The sequence below is a fragment of the Poeciliopsis prolifica genome, unplaced genomic scaffold, assembly GCF_027474105.1.
Source record: "Poeciliopsis prolifica strain line A6 unplaced genomic scaffold, Auburn_PproV2 SCAFFOLD004, whole genome shotgun sequence".
In the NCBI taxonomy this organism is placed as follows: domain Eukaryota; kingdom Metazoa; phylum Chordata; class Actinopteri; order Cyprinodontiformes; family Poeciliidae; genus Poeciliopsis; species Poeciliopsis prolifica.
The window spans coordinates 12,091,046-12,106,744 of NW_026562379.1; the positions used below are offsets into that span (position 1 = coordinate 12,091,046).

Here is a 15,699-nt window from a genome sequence, read left to right on the forward strand (position 1 = left end):
GTGAAGTAAGCAAGAAGTGTCAATTTTTTCACAGGGAAATTAAAATAGATGGGTTTTATGTGTGCAGAGTGTGTAAAGCAAAAGTCTATTTAGTGTTCATTTTATTTCCAAAACAGAGCATCAAATTCTTGCAGCTGTAACTAAAATCTGGAATACGCTAAGGTTTCCTGGAGATGGCCCCTAACTTTAGATCACAGAGCAGATCTTTGTCACAGGCACCTGAGTCAGATGGGTACAATCAATTTGTTGTCTATCCCTGTCTCTTCCAGGCATTTGCCAGGAAGAAACTTCAGAAAAGACAAACGACTCACCGGTTTTGTCAGAGTTACAGAGCAGTGTCTCCTTCTCAGCTCTGAGCCCGGGGCTCGGTCCGTGCTTCATCCAAGTTGCGATTGTGAACTGGTCAGTAAGATTCTGGGGAACCACCCAGTCGGGGATTTTGGCTGCCTGACGCCCGTCAAACCTGAAGATCAGGTCGCTGTCCCGTCCATTGTCAGACACAAGGGAGGCTGTCCAGTTGGTGGCGGCGCTGGGAGCCGGGAGGAGGTCAGTGCTACCCGATGAGGCGCCTGGAGGTCACAACAATGGGAATGAAGAAAGAGAGCAACACAAGATGTGTCAATAACAATCATGGAAGATATGTGGTGTATATTGCCTTAACCTTGGGTATGATTACTTATGAGTAAGGAAGATGACAGGGCTTAATATGTAATCAATAGAGCAAGATGGATAGAGGATGCTAGTATTGATTCATGGCAGATGAGACTAACTTTAAAAAGAAGAGAGATGTGAGTCATTGTCCATAAATTTGGAGTATAGCTCAGAGCTGAACTGTGCCTCTATGCAAACCAGAGAGGACACCAACTCAGCACTGTGGTTACACAATGAGAGGAGATGCTGCAGGCACTTACTGAGGAGGACAAAAGTCTGGTATGAATTGTTTACAGCTGACACTTTTGGTATATGATCCCCACAAGTCCTGACAAAATACACCAATCATCACTGCACAGCATTAAGTCATTCCATTCCTTTTCCCTCTGCGAACAGCTCAATCATTCCTTTTACACAATAACCTCAGTGTCTCGAGATCAGAGAGGCCTTTCTTTTTAAGCTGTCACCTTGACAAATAATATTTTGCCACATTGCTCATCTTGTGCCTTGACATATTTGACATGCTCTTCAGTGATCCGTCATTTCCTTTCAAGATGTTGCCCTCAATAAATGCTGCTCTCAATACATGTTCTGAAGATTTCTTTTTTTTAAATTGTCAATAATGATAGTGGCTCCTGTTGCCTTTCTTTCTGCTGCTCTAATGTTGACATTTGGTTGATATCACAGTGTTTGCTGGATCAGAACTAGGAGGAGCTGAAGTTTTCTGGCTCAGATGCTTCAGCTTTCATTATCTGTAAGATTTTGCAGATGCCAGTGGAGTGATTTCAGCAGAATGAAGTCCTTTGGATTTCTGGGTTAACTTTGTCTTTTGTAGTCATGTTTATTTCATCCTAATTTAGTTGATTAAAGTAGGAAGGCCTCCGCTGTCTTGTCTTGATTCTCAAGAATTAAGTTTAGTCTAGAATCATGTCTAGGGATAAGCATTCATACATTAGCTTGGTATTTTTCGGTTTTGAGTGTAATTCAGAGTGAATTGTTAAGGAAGATTAAATGATTGTATACTGTACATCTTGCAAGTTACTGAAGAAATTTTAAACTTTTAGCTAATTTAGCTCTCTCTTATATCCTGACATATGTTGTATAAATGATTTGTAGAATTGTGAGCATACCGTGACTGGCTAATCATTAGCCAATGACAATGCTAAAGTAGGCAGAAGCTTCACAGCTTTCAATGTCCACCTATTTTTCCACTCATTTTTAATGACTCTGTTTTGCTTGTACCCAGCAGTTTGCACACATAAAGCGACATTTGCTGAGCTGGCTGAATTCTGTGATGAACTGATAACAACGCTTATGATGTAAAAAAAAGGGAGCAAATTATATTTCCTGCGTTTAAACCAACATTAGTACTAAACGTGACATAGTGAGGCAAACGAGAAAAGAAGTGGAGAAGCTCATTTTCTTCTCTGCCCAGTCCGGAGCAGTCTGATTTATTCTGTCTCTTTTGGCTTTCAGGGTGAATGTGTGCATGAATGGGTGAATGACTGAATGACCAAATGTAGTGTGAAGTGATTGTACTTGCACTGTATAAGTACAAGCTATTTACCATTTACCATATGTGACTCAGCACACTGAAGTTCAACGTGTCTATTGGGGGCACACATGTTATATCTTTGCATTACAATACTGTATGTACTAAGATAATATATATATATATATATATATATATATATATATATATATATATATATATATATATATATATATATATATATATATATATATATATATATATATATATATATATATATATATATATATATATATATATATATATATATATATATATGTACCCTCCAGATTTTTTAGCCTGTGTACTCTGCCTCATCTCAAGTGTCTCTGTTCAATACATATTTTAATAATTACAGTTTCTACAAAAACAACATAATTTATGATTCTAACGAAAAAAGGAAAGAGAGTCATCAATTACTCTGTCAGTTTAACAAAGAAACACATTCTAGTTGAGCTATCAGTATTTAATATTCTCTTTATTTTTCCTTGGGATCTGTCTGGTGGCAAACCCCCTGGTCTTCCTCAGCATCTGTAGCTACTTCTGCATTCTTATCTCCATGGACATTACAACAAATGTAGCACAGTCCTTCAGTCCCCCAGGGACGTCTGCATGCACTGTCCCTCAATAGTGCTCAACTGACTACATATCCGATTCCCTACACTGTGTAGGTCTTTGCACACTTTCTCTAAACAAAAGGAACATGTTGCTGCCTGTTACTGATGTAATTTATTTAATTTCCAATAATTTTCAGAAAAGAAACCTGAAGTATTTTCAAGAATAGCTTATTACAGGAGGACTTATTAGAATTTCTTCCCCACATTAGACCAATTCTACCATTTGTTAAATAACACCTAAGAGCTTAATTGTTAACTAATGTTCGTGTCTCATACAACAAAGCACTTGGCAAGTTGTTTCAGAGGTGTTCAGCATTTTGGGTGACTGCCAAGTATGTGTGTTTGAAGATTTTATGCACTTACATTGGTTGGCTAGTAGATGGCAGTGTTTGGAGTGGCATACGCTAAAACTAATCAAGACTGACTAGCTGCCCACCCAGCATGAAAGGGACACTAAGTGAGTTATGCACTGCAGGTAAGATATTAACTACTTACAACATTTTTAACAGAACCTCACTTGAAAAATCCAGGATAGTTCCTTTAAAGCAAATTTTGAAATGTTTCTCCACTGATGAATCCTAATGAAGCCCAAGGATACAGAAACCGCAGCACTGTTTAGAGATGATATTGGACACTGTTGTCCAAATGCCACAGGCATCTGCTCATTTCTGCTAAAAGCACATTAGCACATTAATTGGTGTTTTTCCTCCATCTCTAAAGGTCTGATTTCCCTCCCCTGCTTTCTTATGGCACCAGCAATGTTTCAATTCAACTAATTAAATTCCCTCAGTAAATAAAAACTGATCGACTTTTCCAACACCCAGCTGCAAATGCCGCTTTGCCCAATGTCTCTGTACATTATCTGAAATTGATTGTGCTTTAAAAAAGCAATTACAATTTATTCTATTTGCTATCAGATAACGATTATGAGGTGCCAGAAAGGAGCTCTTTAGTGGTAAACCATGCATGGACCGGGAGTCGGGGGAAGAGGGAGAGGCAGGAAAAGCGGGGGTGTGGATTATGCATTCAGATGAGCAGAAACAGGGCTTGTGTGAAGGCCGTTAGTCAAAGATGATGACTCCTGCCCCCCTGCTGGCAGTGTGGTGTGGGCGGGGCAGAAAGGACGGGGGACCTGGCTGCTTTGTTTGGACTCTGGGGACTGACAGGCAACTCTGCTGCTCATCAGTCACTGAGGAGGGAAAGTGGCTGCATCTAGGGCAGCTAATACCCTCGCTCCATCAAATCATTAGTGACACAGCTTTAAGTTGCCATTCTGGTGCCTTCATTTAGCACAGGGGTTTACCAGGGACATAAGAGGAGATAAGACTGTAACCCGGGCTGAGAGCTTTTAGATGTTAATTTAAAAAGGGCAAAAGGAAGGCGCCTCAGGCTCTGTCTGACCCTGCTTCTCTGAGCGTTGACTTTAAGCAGAAAGCATAATCCTGATTTTATGCTCTCACTTTTAGTCTGCTGCTTCGCTTCTCACTACATCAGCAGACATCCACAATAAAACTTTCTGTCAGAATAATTTGAAATCTCCAGATGATGTGCGCATGTATAAGGTTTTGCTAAAGAACTCAGACTTTGAACCTTTGCATGCTTAGTCACGTTTCAACCACAAAGTAGTGCAAGATTGTGAAGTGGAAGGAAAAGGGTGAAAAGTTTTCACATTTGCTACCAACACAAATCTGAAAAGTGTGGTGTGAATTTGAATTTAAACCACTTTAGTCGGATCCACTAAAATAAAGTTGTGTACAACCAACAGTTTTCAGAAGTCATCTACTTTTACAAGTAGAGCCTATGTGTGTGAAATTTAGGGTGCTTCAGGTGGACCAGAGTTTGTTTTCTCAGATAGTCCACTTCAGTTGAGGAGGTGTGCAAGCTTCTTAATTTCTGTTTTGACAAATCTAGCAAACTGCCTGAAGACACAGCAAACTTATAAAGAGTCTGTGGACATACAGAGGGAGCTGCACAGTGGTGCAGTTGGTAGCACTGTTGCCTTGCAGCAAGAAGGTCCTGGTTCAATTTCTGGCCTGGAAATTGAACCTGGAAACTCTTTCTACATGGAGTTTGCATGTTCTCCCTGTGCATGTATGGGTTCTCTCTTTTTCATTTTCAGTCTTCAGAAAGTTGGGCCCACCTGCTTTCAGCTACTATGGGTACAAACACAATCAAAATATGCTTCTAAAACTGCTACATATTTTTTTGTACGGCACAAAAATAAATTATTTATATTTCATTTAATAGTGTGTAGTACATAAAATACTTTTTGGTTTTGGTACATTTTTAGTTCATTTTAACTGATGCATCAAGGTGTAGCTACCAACTGATCTGGCTGAAATTTTTATTGAAAACACCAGAGCACCCGCTAAAAGTGTTTGGCATTTATTTAAATGCAGAAAATCTAGTCCAAAGTAGAGGTGGCTTCTCCTAACCCTAAAAGATCATTATGTATTTATGAATGGATTGTTTAATTCAGGGGTTTGCATGTGGCTCCAGAGACCAATGTGGCTTGTTGGGCCCTACACCGTGGTTGTTAAAAAAACCCCAAATAAAAATGTTTTTAATTATAAAGGCAATTACAAAGGGTGGTATTAGCAGTTCTTCTGTGTGTTTACCCACATATAATAACTACACCAAAACATTCAAGGGTTGTAAAATTACCTTTTTTTTTCTTTTTTGCTTCAAACATGGCTTTATTTTTAATTTGTGCTACCAATTTTCTTTATTTTCCTCGTTCTGCAAAATTTGATTTTGTTTATTTGCAAAACTTGGATATTTTGTTTCATTCTGAAATCTGAAAATATTCTTTAATTTTCTTAGTTTTAAAAATAGAACATTTCAATTAGTACATATTTATGAAAGGCATCTTTTTCACAGCTCTAGATGAATTTTATTGTCTAGGAGGAGGGTTAAGTGGCTCTTTGAAATAAAAATGTTGCTGTTTCATGAGTTAGCTTGTAGGATTGTAAACTAATTTTGTAAGACAGTGGGGCAGTTCTGTTATGTAAGCGAAAATAAACATAATATTCTCAAATACCTGTTGGGTTTAAAATTGTTATTGATTTTTGCAGATTTTGTGTATTCCAGATCTATACAGTAAATATTTCCTGCAGTTTTCAGGGCTGTTCCAGTGTTGTTTTAGCAGTGGTCAAATTTACATGTTACTTATGAGAAAATGTTTTTTTTTCCAATTATCTTTCCCATTTTATGCCAAAAAATTTGCATTACTGAGTTTGTAAAGTTGCAGTGTCAAGGCACACGGGTCCAGAAAATACATTTAAACCTTTCTAGCATAAACATTTTTAAAGACAACTTCCACTTTCAAGTTTACTGTTAGGCATGTACTGGCAATAGTTATGCTAAGGGTAAGTATTTGGGTTAGGCTTTGGACATTAATGAAAAATGTATAGAATTCAATGCAAAGTCCTTGTGAAGACAGAAAAACAGACTATGTGTGTATGCGTGTACGTGTGTTAATGTGTAGCACTCAAAGTTTAAACGTTACCAGTCTTTTGACTGTTCTGTTTAAAAATAAGATGGGTTTAGTAACCTGTACATTATGGATTTTGAAGTAATCTCCTGGCAGCCACCAACAGTTGTGTTTATTAAATAGGGAGATGCTGCTGCCAACTGGCATGGTTAGCTGGCCTCTCTGTTGGGCATGTTACCAAAGGAAGCAGAATAACCAGTTTAAAATGCCAAATACAAATTATTTTTGGCTTTGTTTGAGGCCCTGTCCACACAAAAAAGCTTATTTTTGTCAAAAACAGAAATATTTTTTGCACTGCATCTACACTGAAATTGTGTTATATAGAATCCAAAAAGTTGACCAGGTGCTTTGTGAGCTTTGTCAGATGGAAATGATAAAATACAAGCAGCCAGGCAAAAGAATAAACCAACCACAAAGTTTCTGTAGCGATTTCTCTGAGTAGGTCTCACGGTCACAGCCCTTCCCGATGTGGCTGGTCTGCAGCTCCACTGTGACCCTCAACGAAGACAGCGGCTCACCACAGGTCTCAAGGTGCATCTTGGGAAACAGCTGCTTACTGCCTGTTCCTGGCTCATAGTCCACTCGTTTATTCCAGCCTGAGAGAAGGGAGAGATGGAAGGATAGAACTGTAAATAAAAGGAATAGTCTGCTTTTAAGAGGTAAATGATCAATAATCAAAATGTTTTTTTGTTATGGCACAATTTATGACTCCTCTTGATTTTAGAAGACCATCAAAACACAAAACAAAACATGATTTTAAATTTTTCTTGTTTGTGGTTGCTTTGTTATGACAAGTCAGTATTTTCCTAGGACAAAATAGCTGGCTTATGAAATTGTGCCTATTTTTGGAGTGCAGTGCGTGTCTCAGCGGCAGTCATTACACTGTCACTGTCCTGTCAGATGTGAAGATATCATTTTGGAAAATTATTTTTCATCTTTGATGTCCAATCTTTTTCTCCAGTCTTTGTGGTATGCATTTGTGTTCAGTTTCCAGCTTATAGTGAAATTAACACCAGTTCTGTTGGGAGGAAAAGGCTTCCAGCATTTTACTCACATCATTAAGCTAACTCTAACAAATATTGGGAAAATGCATGCAAACCTTTGAATTTGAGGAAAGTGGAAAAAAAGATCTCTAAATAATTTAGTATTTTTGGTCATTCTAACTGACCTAAAACAGAAAAAATTGTTTTGCAAGAGAAAATAAGTTTGTATTTTCTCTTGAGTTATATAATTACTGATGAAAGTTTCTCTTCACAATCCTTTCATTTGCAAATCAGAATAAAAAAAAAAAAAAAACTTTCAACTCAACTATTTAAAACCATCGGTGTTGCTTGTGGAAGTGAATGACTGCCAATTCACCAATCAGTATGAACAGAACATGTAAGGCGCTAAAGGCAAACACATGGAGTCTAGATAAAAGCAGCAGGAGGGGATGAAACAAATTCTGTTGTTCAGCAGCCTGTTAAATCTGCCATGTTCGCTTCCTCACACAATCACCATGTCATGCTCAAACACGTAGGAACACACTGCATCTGTTTTGTTGCTGATTTACCACCTCAAGTCTGCAACCGCTGTGGGCTGCTGCAGCACTGTTACGACGGGATTGTCCGTGATTGTGATAAAAATGTGCACATACTGTGGGGCATGCTTAACAAGAACAAAAAAAACCCTAAAAAAAATATGTGAAAAAAGGACCAAAGGCATAAACAGGCTTTGCTGATTTATTATGGTTTGTACCTTTCTCTCCCACATATGTCTTTCTGGCCACAGTGGCACTGTGTTGTTCTTGGATTTATGGCCCAGCTTCTCACCTTTAGATCACTTCTTTATGTGTCATCTCTTTCTGTAGTCTGCTCTGGGAATTCACAGCTCAAAGGTGGTCAGGTACCAAGAGTAACAATAGGGACGCTACTAGTATGCCGTAGTGTGAAGAAGAAACATCAGGGCAACTGACCTTCAATGAGATACCAAAACGGACGCAACAAGCACTTGCAATGTAACAAGTCAAATTATGTTTTTGATTGACTTCCATAAAATATCTGATTATTACATTAACAAGTATGTATAACAGGGTTTACTCTTGTACAATTCAGGGACTTTTATGAACAAAAGTTTCGTGCATAAGCTGGACTTTATTGTGCATTTGCGCCATCAGTGCACACATTTTTACATGAAAATCAGATTTACGTACAAACCACCACTACTATTTTGGTTAAATGTATTTTAACCCCACACATTTTGCTATTGTCCACAAGCTTGTAGAATAGTTATGGTTGGATATTTTTGTCTATTCCAGAGAATAATTGACAGACAAGACAAAAATATGACAGGAATATGCCAATGGCTCCAATGGCTTCGTCTGCGTATTGGTAAAGAGGGTCATCCTCTTTGTTAATAACGCCCAATAAACACAAATTATTTTTACGTTCTTCTGTTTGCCATCAACATAAGATGAGGTGAAAATGCTTAAAAAGTTCATGTTCTGAGTGGCACCAGTCATTTAAACATTGCCCCTAAATTGTGTTTTTACACTGTACTTAGCTCATTATAACTTGAAAAGTGGCAAAAAACTGTGAAAAAAATGCCTTTATCAGTGTTGAATAGACACTTATAGGAAATGTCTTTAAGCTAAGCTAAAAGTCAATCCCTAAAAGAAAAGGAAAATAAAAAGATTAGATTAAAAAATATGGCTTTGTTATAGTATTCTGCCCTATATTTTTTTTTAATTATTTATATTTTTTTGGTGTGTCATACTGGGACTGGGACTGCATCATTAAGCACTTTCAAGATGGAGTAAGGGCATAGCAGGTTATTTAGCAATAACTTACTCGCCAGAAAACAGAGAAATGACCTGTCTGTGACTCGGCTTTAACTCAATATGGGGCCAGCTTTACATCGTGAGAAATGGAGGAGAATGAGACAGCACCTGGTTAAGAATTCATGGTGAGGAGTCGGTGAAGGTGGAAGGAAATATGAGCTGTAATGAGCTCAGGATGGAGGCTGCATATAGAAAGCCAAGAAAGGCTTGGGCTGTACTTGAACATGAATCATTTAAGGTTTAGAGAGCAGTGGACAAACAAGAAGTAAGGTCTGCAAAGACAGATAAAGATTATTTTATACCTGTTTAAGTCCCATTGTCATTACAGAGGTGGCTTATAATTAACAGCTAATTCAACTATCTTGAATTATTCTTGAAATTATTATTGTTATGAGAATCTGAGATAAATACAAAGTTTCTCAAATAGTTTCTTGGTACAATATTCTGATACCTTCATCACACTATTGTGCGTCTACTGTATGTTTCATTAATTTATGGAGATATACTGCATATAACACTTCATTATGCTTTTCAAAGCATGTGATAATGCTCCAGACATTTTTTGATCTCCAGCTAAATCACAAATGTTTTTTAGTCCCACATCACAGAGCTGCCACACAAAACAGGAGAAGAAAACATAAAATAAACTCTTTAGTTGTGTATAAATGAACAAAGCCACATGCCAATCACATGCACATTTGAAGATCATTCCTAGGAAATACTGCTTTAGCTGAAATAAAAAAATAAACATTCATAAGAAAAAAAAAATTAAAATATTTTTGTAACTTTCCTCAAAGTCAAAAGTTTGCATATATTTGATTTAGCATAAAAGAATAATTTTGGTAATTCTAACTAAGCTAAAACAAGAGAAGCTTTATCCGATTTAACTTCACTTAGTGAGAAAAGAAATTGTATCTGTTTTTACTTGTGCATATAAATATCTGGTTTAAATGTGTGTAAAAGCCTGAGCCACAAGTGAGCAGTGAGCAGGCTGTGTGGGAATTGTCAGATTTGAGCGCGTGACAGAGCACTACTGAGCAAGCGTTTGTGTGATTTAAATGCACACAAATCAAATTATTGTTTGTTCACATAGATATATACGCTGAAATCACTCTCACTGCTTGTTCAACTTGGAGACACAAAAATCGCACCTTATATTCCTACGCTCAAACCGTCTCATGACAAATATTCACCTTCAGATTTTTCCAGAGTTATGCTTTTATAAACAGGAGACGGGTCCAAAACAAACCAGAAGGGCCACGTTGTAGATTGCACTGATTTCCAGTTAGTTAGAAGTCAAATGATGAATTGTGTGCACATGGTGTGAGGTGAACTGCTATCTGATGCGTTGAAGACATTAACTCAACATTAAGAGAACAAAGGAGCAACAGTCACGGTAGCATGGACAGCAGTGGATCAGCAGATGTTCTCCCACACGAAAGGGCACATCACTTTCTGAGACCAGAGTCAGTGAGTTAGAAAGCAAAACAATGTGAGGCTGAAATGTAAGCTGTTAGCGGAAAGAAAAGGGAGAGACATTTTCTGCACAAAGAAAAAGGCTATTTATTCTTTCGCACAAAACAGTGACTAACATTTAGCTGTGACATTTATCTTTAATAAAGGAGACATTGCGGTTATAAAAAATGATTTTTTGCCAAGAAGTCAGTGGGGAAAGATGAACTCATTTCCCTTCAAAATATTTACTTTAAAACACTACTGTGTTTACCCTTGGAGGGTAAAACAAAGCCAAACAAAATGAAAAAAACTTAGAATTGACAGAATTAAAATGCAGAAACTTGTGGTAAGTTGTCATTATACACTTGTAGAATTTTCTAACTTAGGAATGTAAAGCATTTCCACCCTCACTATATTGAACTGTGGTTTAATTATCTACTCACATTTTTATATCAGTCATTGCAAGATTACATGCTTGTAGTAATGGTTTGCAAAGAGAAGGGTAAAATTATGTAAATACTCTACTTTGTTCAACGGTAGTAAAATGAAGTTTGCTGTGTTGCCAAGGAATAATAATGGAAGCCAGAACGTGAATCTCAGAACAAGACAGGAGCTCTGACTTTGAGCTGTCATGGATTTCTTTCCATATTTATGTACAATGTCCTCTGAACAGAAAACGTAGGCACAAGGTCAAGTGACAGATCTCGAAGTGTCAATGTTGACCTTCATGTTGACCTGTTGTCTTTGGATCAGCCTTCCACACAACTCAAGTTCTTTGGTTCAAGTTTACTCTGCATCACCAAAATCTGAACCAAACATGGAGAAGCAGAATTCAATTTCAATGCTCCAAAAATCTAGAACAAATTTTCATAAGACTGCAGAACAGCTGAAACACTGAGTTTCAAAACTTGTCCTTGCTGTGAAATGTAACCCTGTGCGCTATGGTTAATCACATAAATTTGAAAGGCGTTGCAGTCGACAAGGCATCAATATTATAAAAAGCTCCCTGGAACAGGTGGGATTCATCATACAAGGCTACTCAACGTCTTTTGACCCTTTGATGTACGAGGAAAATTGTAATGACAGTTTAATAATGACTCAGTCAGGAACAAGAGACTTGCATTGTAAACTGAAGGACAGTTATCACACAAAAACTCTCAGATGAAATGATGTGTGGTTATAAAAAGACAAATGAAAGAAAATGTGTTAAAAGTAAAACTAAGTTACAGGTTCAAATATCTCAAGAAAAATCCATTCATAAAAACTTTCCATGACATACAAGGAATTATAAGAAACTGAGAACAGAGTCTCTGAGTAGAATAAGATATACGTTTCTGTCCGGATCCACTGGATGCCTTATATGGAGTTCCTTTCCATCTCTTCTGGCTGTATGTCACTTCCACGTATCTTGGAGTTGTGGGAAGCTCCTCCATCAATGACTCCACCACAACCTTGACAGTGTCAGGCGAATCCCTTTCTGTGGCTTCTGCTTGAACCGAAATAGCTGCATAAATGGTCTGAAGGACACATTTGGATCCCAGGTCGGATCTCATTTCTTTTTTCGTTTTTGTTTTCTTTTTTATGTATATTTGGACTTTGAGTCTTGAGTGTAATGAAATCTATCTATCTATCTATATGGACTGTCTTTTCAGTTCGGACAGAGGGGTGACATCACTTCTGTGTGTTTGTGTAAGGGTTAACAAAAGCATTTCAGCGGATGTTTCTAAGAAAATGGCCAGTGAACGTAGTCTCAGAGGAGGAAAATTAGCTCGACTAAAGGCAATCTCATTCTCTGGTGAGTTCTTTCACAAAGCAAAAGCGTATATGATGTTAAATTGCACCTCATATCTAGCTCGTCACTTTGGGGGCACTGTGCTGTCAGCTGTGTAAACTTTCCTTGCAGTGTAAGGCATATTAAACATTTAAACATTTAAAATGCTCTCACATTTAAATGCTGATCGGCTCTTTTTTAAAGATGTTTCATCAGTTGCTTGTAGACATTAATTTCTGTTCAACTATTTCAATGAATTTAGCTCATTGACTTCACAAAGAATTTAGCTAATTGATTTGACAATGTAAATTTACATTAAAACATCTTAAATTGAAGCAGATAAAATGAACAAGACTTAAAACATTCTGCTTTCACTCGTTATAAAAAGGGATTTGTTTTGATCTCTTATCTATAGAACTTCAATTCTTTTCATCCAGATCAACTGCTGACTTGTTTTTATGTGGTCTCTGAATTATTTAGTCCTATCCAAGTCTCTGAAGGAAGATGCTGATATCAGGAGAAGCAGGTAAGTTATGCGTGAAAAACAAGCAAAATGCTACAAACAGCAGAAGTATTCATACTATGGAGACATACATTTAAAAGTAATGTAGGAAGTACTTTGAAAACACAAATTTGAATCATATATGGCATACCACAGAGCCCTGAGCTACGGCTCAGCTCCCTTTAAAACTGTGTGGGTTTATTATGAAGCTATTAGGTCTCTATTGAGATGTGCGCATGAACACAGCACAGGACTCACATGGTGGGCCCAAGAGCTCTGCTCTTTGTGAATCTAAGACGAAGATGAGAAAGAGAAGAAGCAGGGAAAAATGAAACAACCATGTGGAGTCATTTTATTATTGCAGGAGAACAAAGTCCTCACTGGAGTTGTAATGGTACAAAAAATGTACTTTCTTGTGCGTCTTCCAGTTTTCTCATGACAGTTTTTGTTGAATCTTGCATTTGACAAGAAAGAAAGCTCTATCTAAGTTAGTTTTGAAGAATGGGTTGTGTTGAATGGAGGACTGAAACTAAAAGGGTTAAAAACAAAAGCACAAATATGCAAATGGCCCTACAAATAAATCAAATGCACTTTAAAAAAAAAAAAACATTTTCCTAAAATGTTGTCATTTAATAGACCTTCATAATTATAATTTTCAGTTTAGTTTTAGGAACTTGAATTTGATCAATTTTACAGTTAATTTTTTTTTCTTAGTAGTGTAATTACCAGCCTAACTAATTCAACACATCAACGTATATCAAATGGTAATAGGACTTGTGGTTGACAAAGCTTCAGCATTAAAGCAAGAATCTTAGTTTGTATCCCAATTAGCTAGTGTAGAATTAGCACTTCTGCTAACACTAAATGTTGTTGGTAGCTGAGCCACAGTGTCCCAAGACAGATGAAGGCTATTGACAGCACAATTTGGTTGTGGTTATTAAAGAAAAGGCTTACATTACCAGTTAGATTTGATTTAATTTTCATTAAATTTGAAGCATATCACTAAAACGTTTGTTAAATTATAACAGTTTGTATCCTACAGTGCAAGCAGTAGATATTTCAAACATCTTCCTTCTTCAAAAATAAAAAGAAAGCCTTTGTTAGCTTCAAGATACGGACTCAAAGTGAAGTTGCACAGTAGAATAGAATCTTGTGGAGCGCCCTGTACAGAGTGCTCTCACTTCTTTGCCTGCTTAAATTAGGGAAAGTGACAGATGTTCACATGAGAAAACACACATGTGGATTTATGATGGCTGTGTTCCACATTGGGGAGCACCTGCTGATGTTCATGCTGTTTGGTTCCCGTGGTAAACTGGAACACCACAGGGAACAGAACTCTCATTAATTTTATTAATTCAACTCGGGATGTTCCTGCTGTGGTGTGTTAAAGGTTCTGCCCTGAAAAATGGTAAAAAAGGCCTGTAAGCTCACAATCGAGTGCCTTAAATTGGGAAATATGACTAATGCATTGATCCAACATATATATTTTTTTAACTTTAATAAATGATATCTTAAATATAACATAGTAATACTTATTTTCTGGAAATTTGAGTGATTTATTTATTTCTAAAAGCACCTTAAATATGTACCAATTCATGGTTGCTAGTGTCTATGACATACTGTAGAAGTAAGGTATTATACCACAAATCAAAAGGTAAAAACCAGTGACATTATTTAAAAAAAAAAAAAAAATATGGTCAACTGCTTCTTGACAGCCAATGGTGTCCTTGCATTTCAAATGAAATATATTTTCCAAAACAGACAAAATATAAACCTTATCAACTATCTCGATTCCCATTAAAATGCTTGGTTTCTGAATCAAAGAAAATCTGTTTTTTACTTGACTGTATAACAACAAAATTACATAAATAATCCAAGTGACTAATGCAAAACCCCCTAAAAACATCTAAAAAGAGAAGATGGATAAAAGAAATGAACTCCAATGGCATAAAGTGCATAATCTTAACACCGGTTCAGGATTCAAATAACTTGAGGCTTACAGTGTGTTTGTGCAGTGGACAAGGACTGCTCAGATTTTACCTTTCATATATTTTAAATGTTTTCCTTTCGGTCATCTTCAAAATGTCCTCCATTAGATTCCAGATCTTTCAAAACAGTTATAAATGTGGCCATGAAGTAATGCGATCTTTGGCGTTCAAGAGCATAAAACTGTGGGTATGATAGGATTAAAGAAGGATGAAATCATGCCTCCAGTTAATTTTGATTTATTTTAACTGTGTAATTTGATATTATTTGAGACTAATCCACATTGAACCACTTTAACGTAGCATAAACTCCCCAATAACACATGTCGTTTGTTTGATGGAAATAGCTCAAAAGGTTTCTGAAGTTGGAAACAGTCTTCCATGTTCACACCTCTGTTCCTGCAACACTTCCAATGCACACTCCACTGAGCCGCTCAGCTTCTTCCACTTTCTGTCTGCAGGGCCCTCTTGTCTGTCATATTGCAACTGTGGTACCATGCTAAAACAGAAGTCACTCTCAGCCTCATCCCTGTAGCATGATGGGAATATAAGGTATGGAAGGTGGTTTGTTTCAATTTCTTCAGAAAATGCTGTTTCTGAATGGTACATTTTAGGTTGATGACGCTGCTATATTGTGTAATAACATATCTATTACAAAATTTGGAACAGGAAAGGGTACATTTCTTTTTAGTTCTCATTTTGCAAATCGTTTTGGAAAATAAGAAACTGGACGGCAGATGTGAATGGAATATTTTCTTGTGTGCACACAATTCAAACGCCCCGATAGTTTCAAAGCACATCTGCTCCTGTAGACACAAACTTTGAACTAAGGTGAGCTGCGATCATCCTCCTTACACTTAAAGATGTTAAGCAGTG

At 37.1% G+C, this 15,699-nt stretch overlaps 1 protein-coding gene across 2 annotated transcripts in view; it reads right to left on the bottom strand.

Annotated features, from left to right (window-relative positions):
* The window catches only part of LOC129359070 (calsyntenin-2-like), a 264,814-nt gene that overhangs the window by 56,530 nt on the left and 192,585 nt on the right, over positions 1–15,699 (bottom strand). For both annotated transcript variants that reach the window (XM_055028446.1, XM_055028445.1), the window contains 2 exons: positions 6,703–6,888; positions 312–569 (listed from right to left, as the gene is read on the bottom strand). In XM_055028446.1, coding sequence (XP_054884421.1) covers positions 312–569; positions 6,703–6,888 — 444 coding nt within the window. The remainder of the gene's footprint in view (positions 1–311; positions 570–6,702; positions 6,889–15,699) is intronic.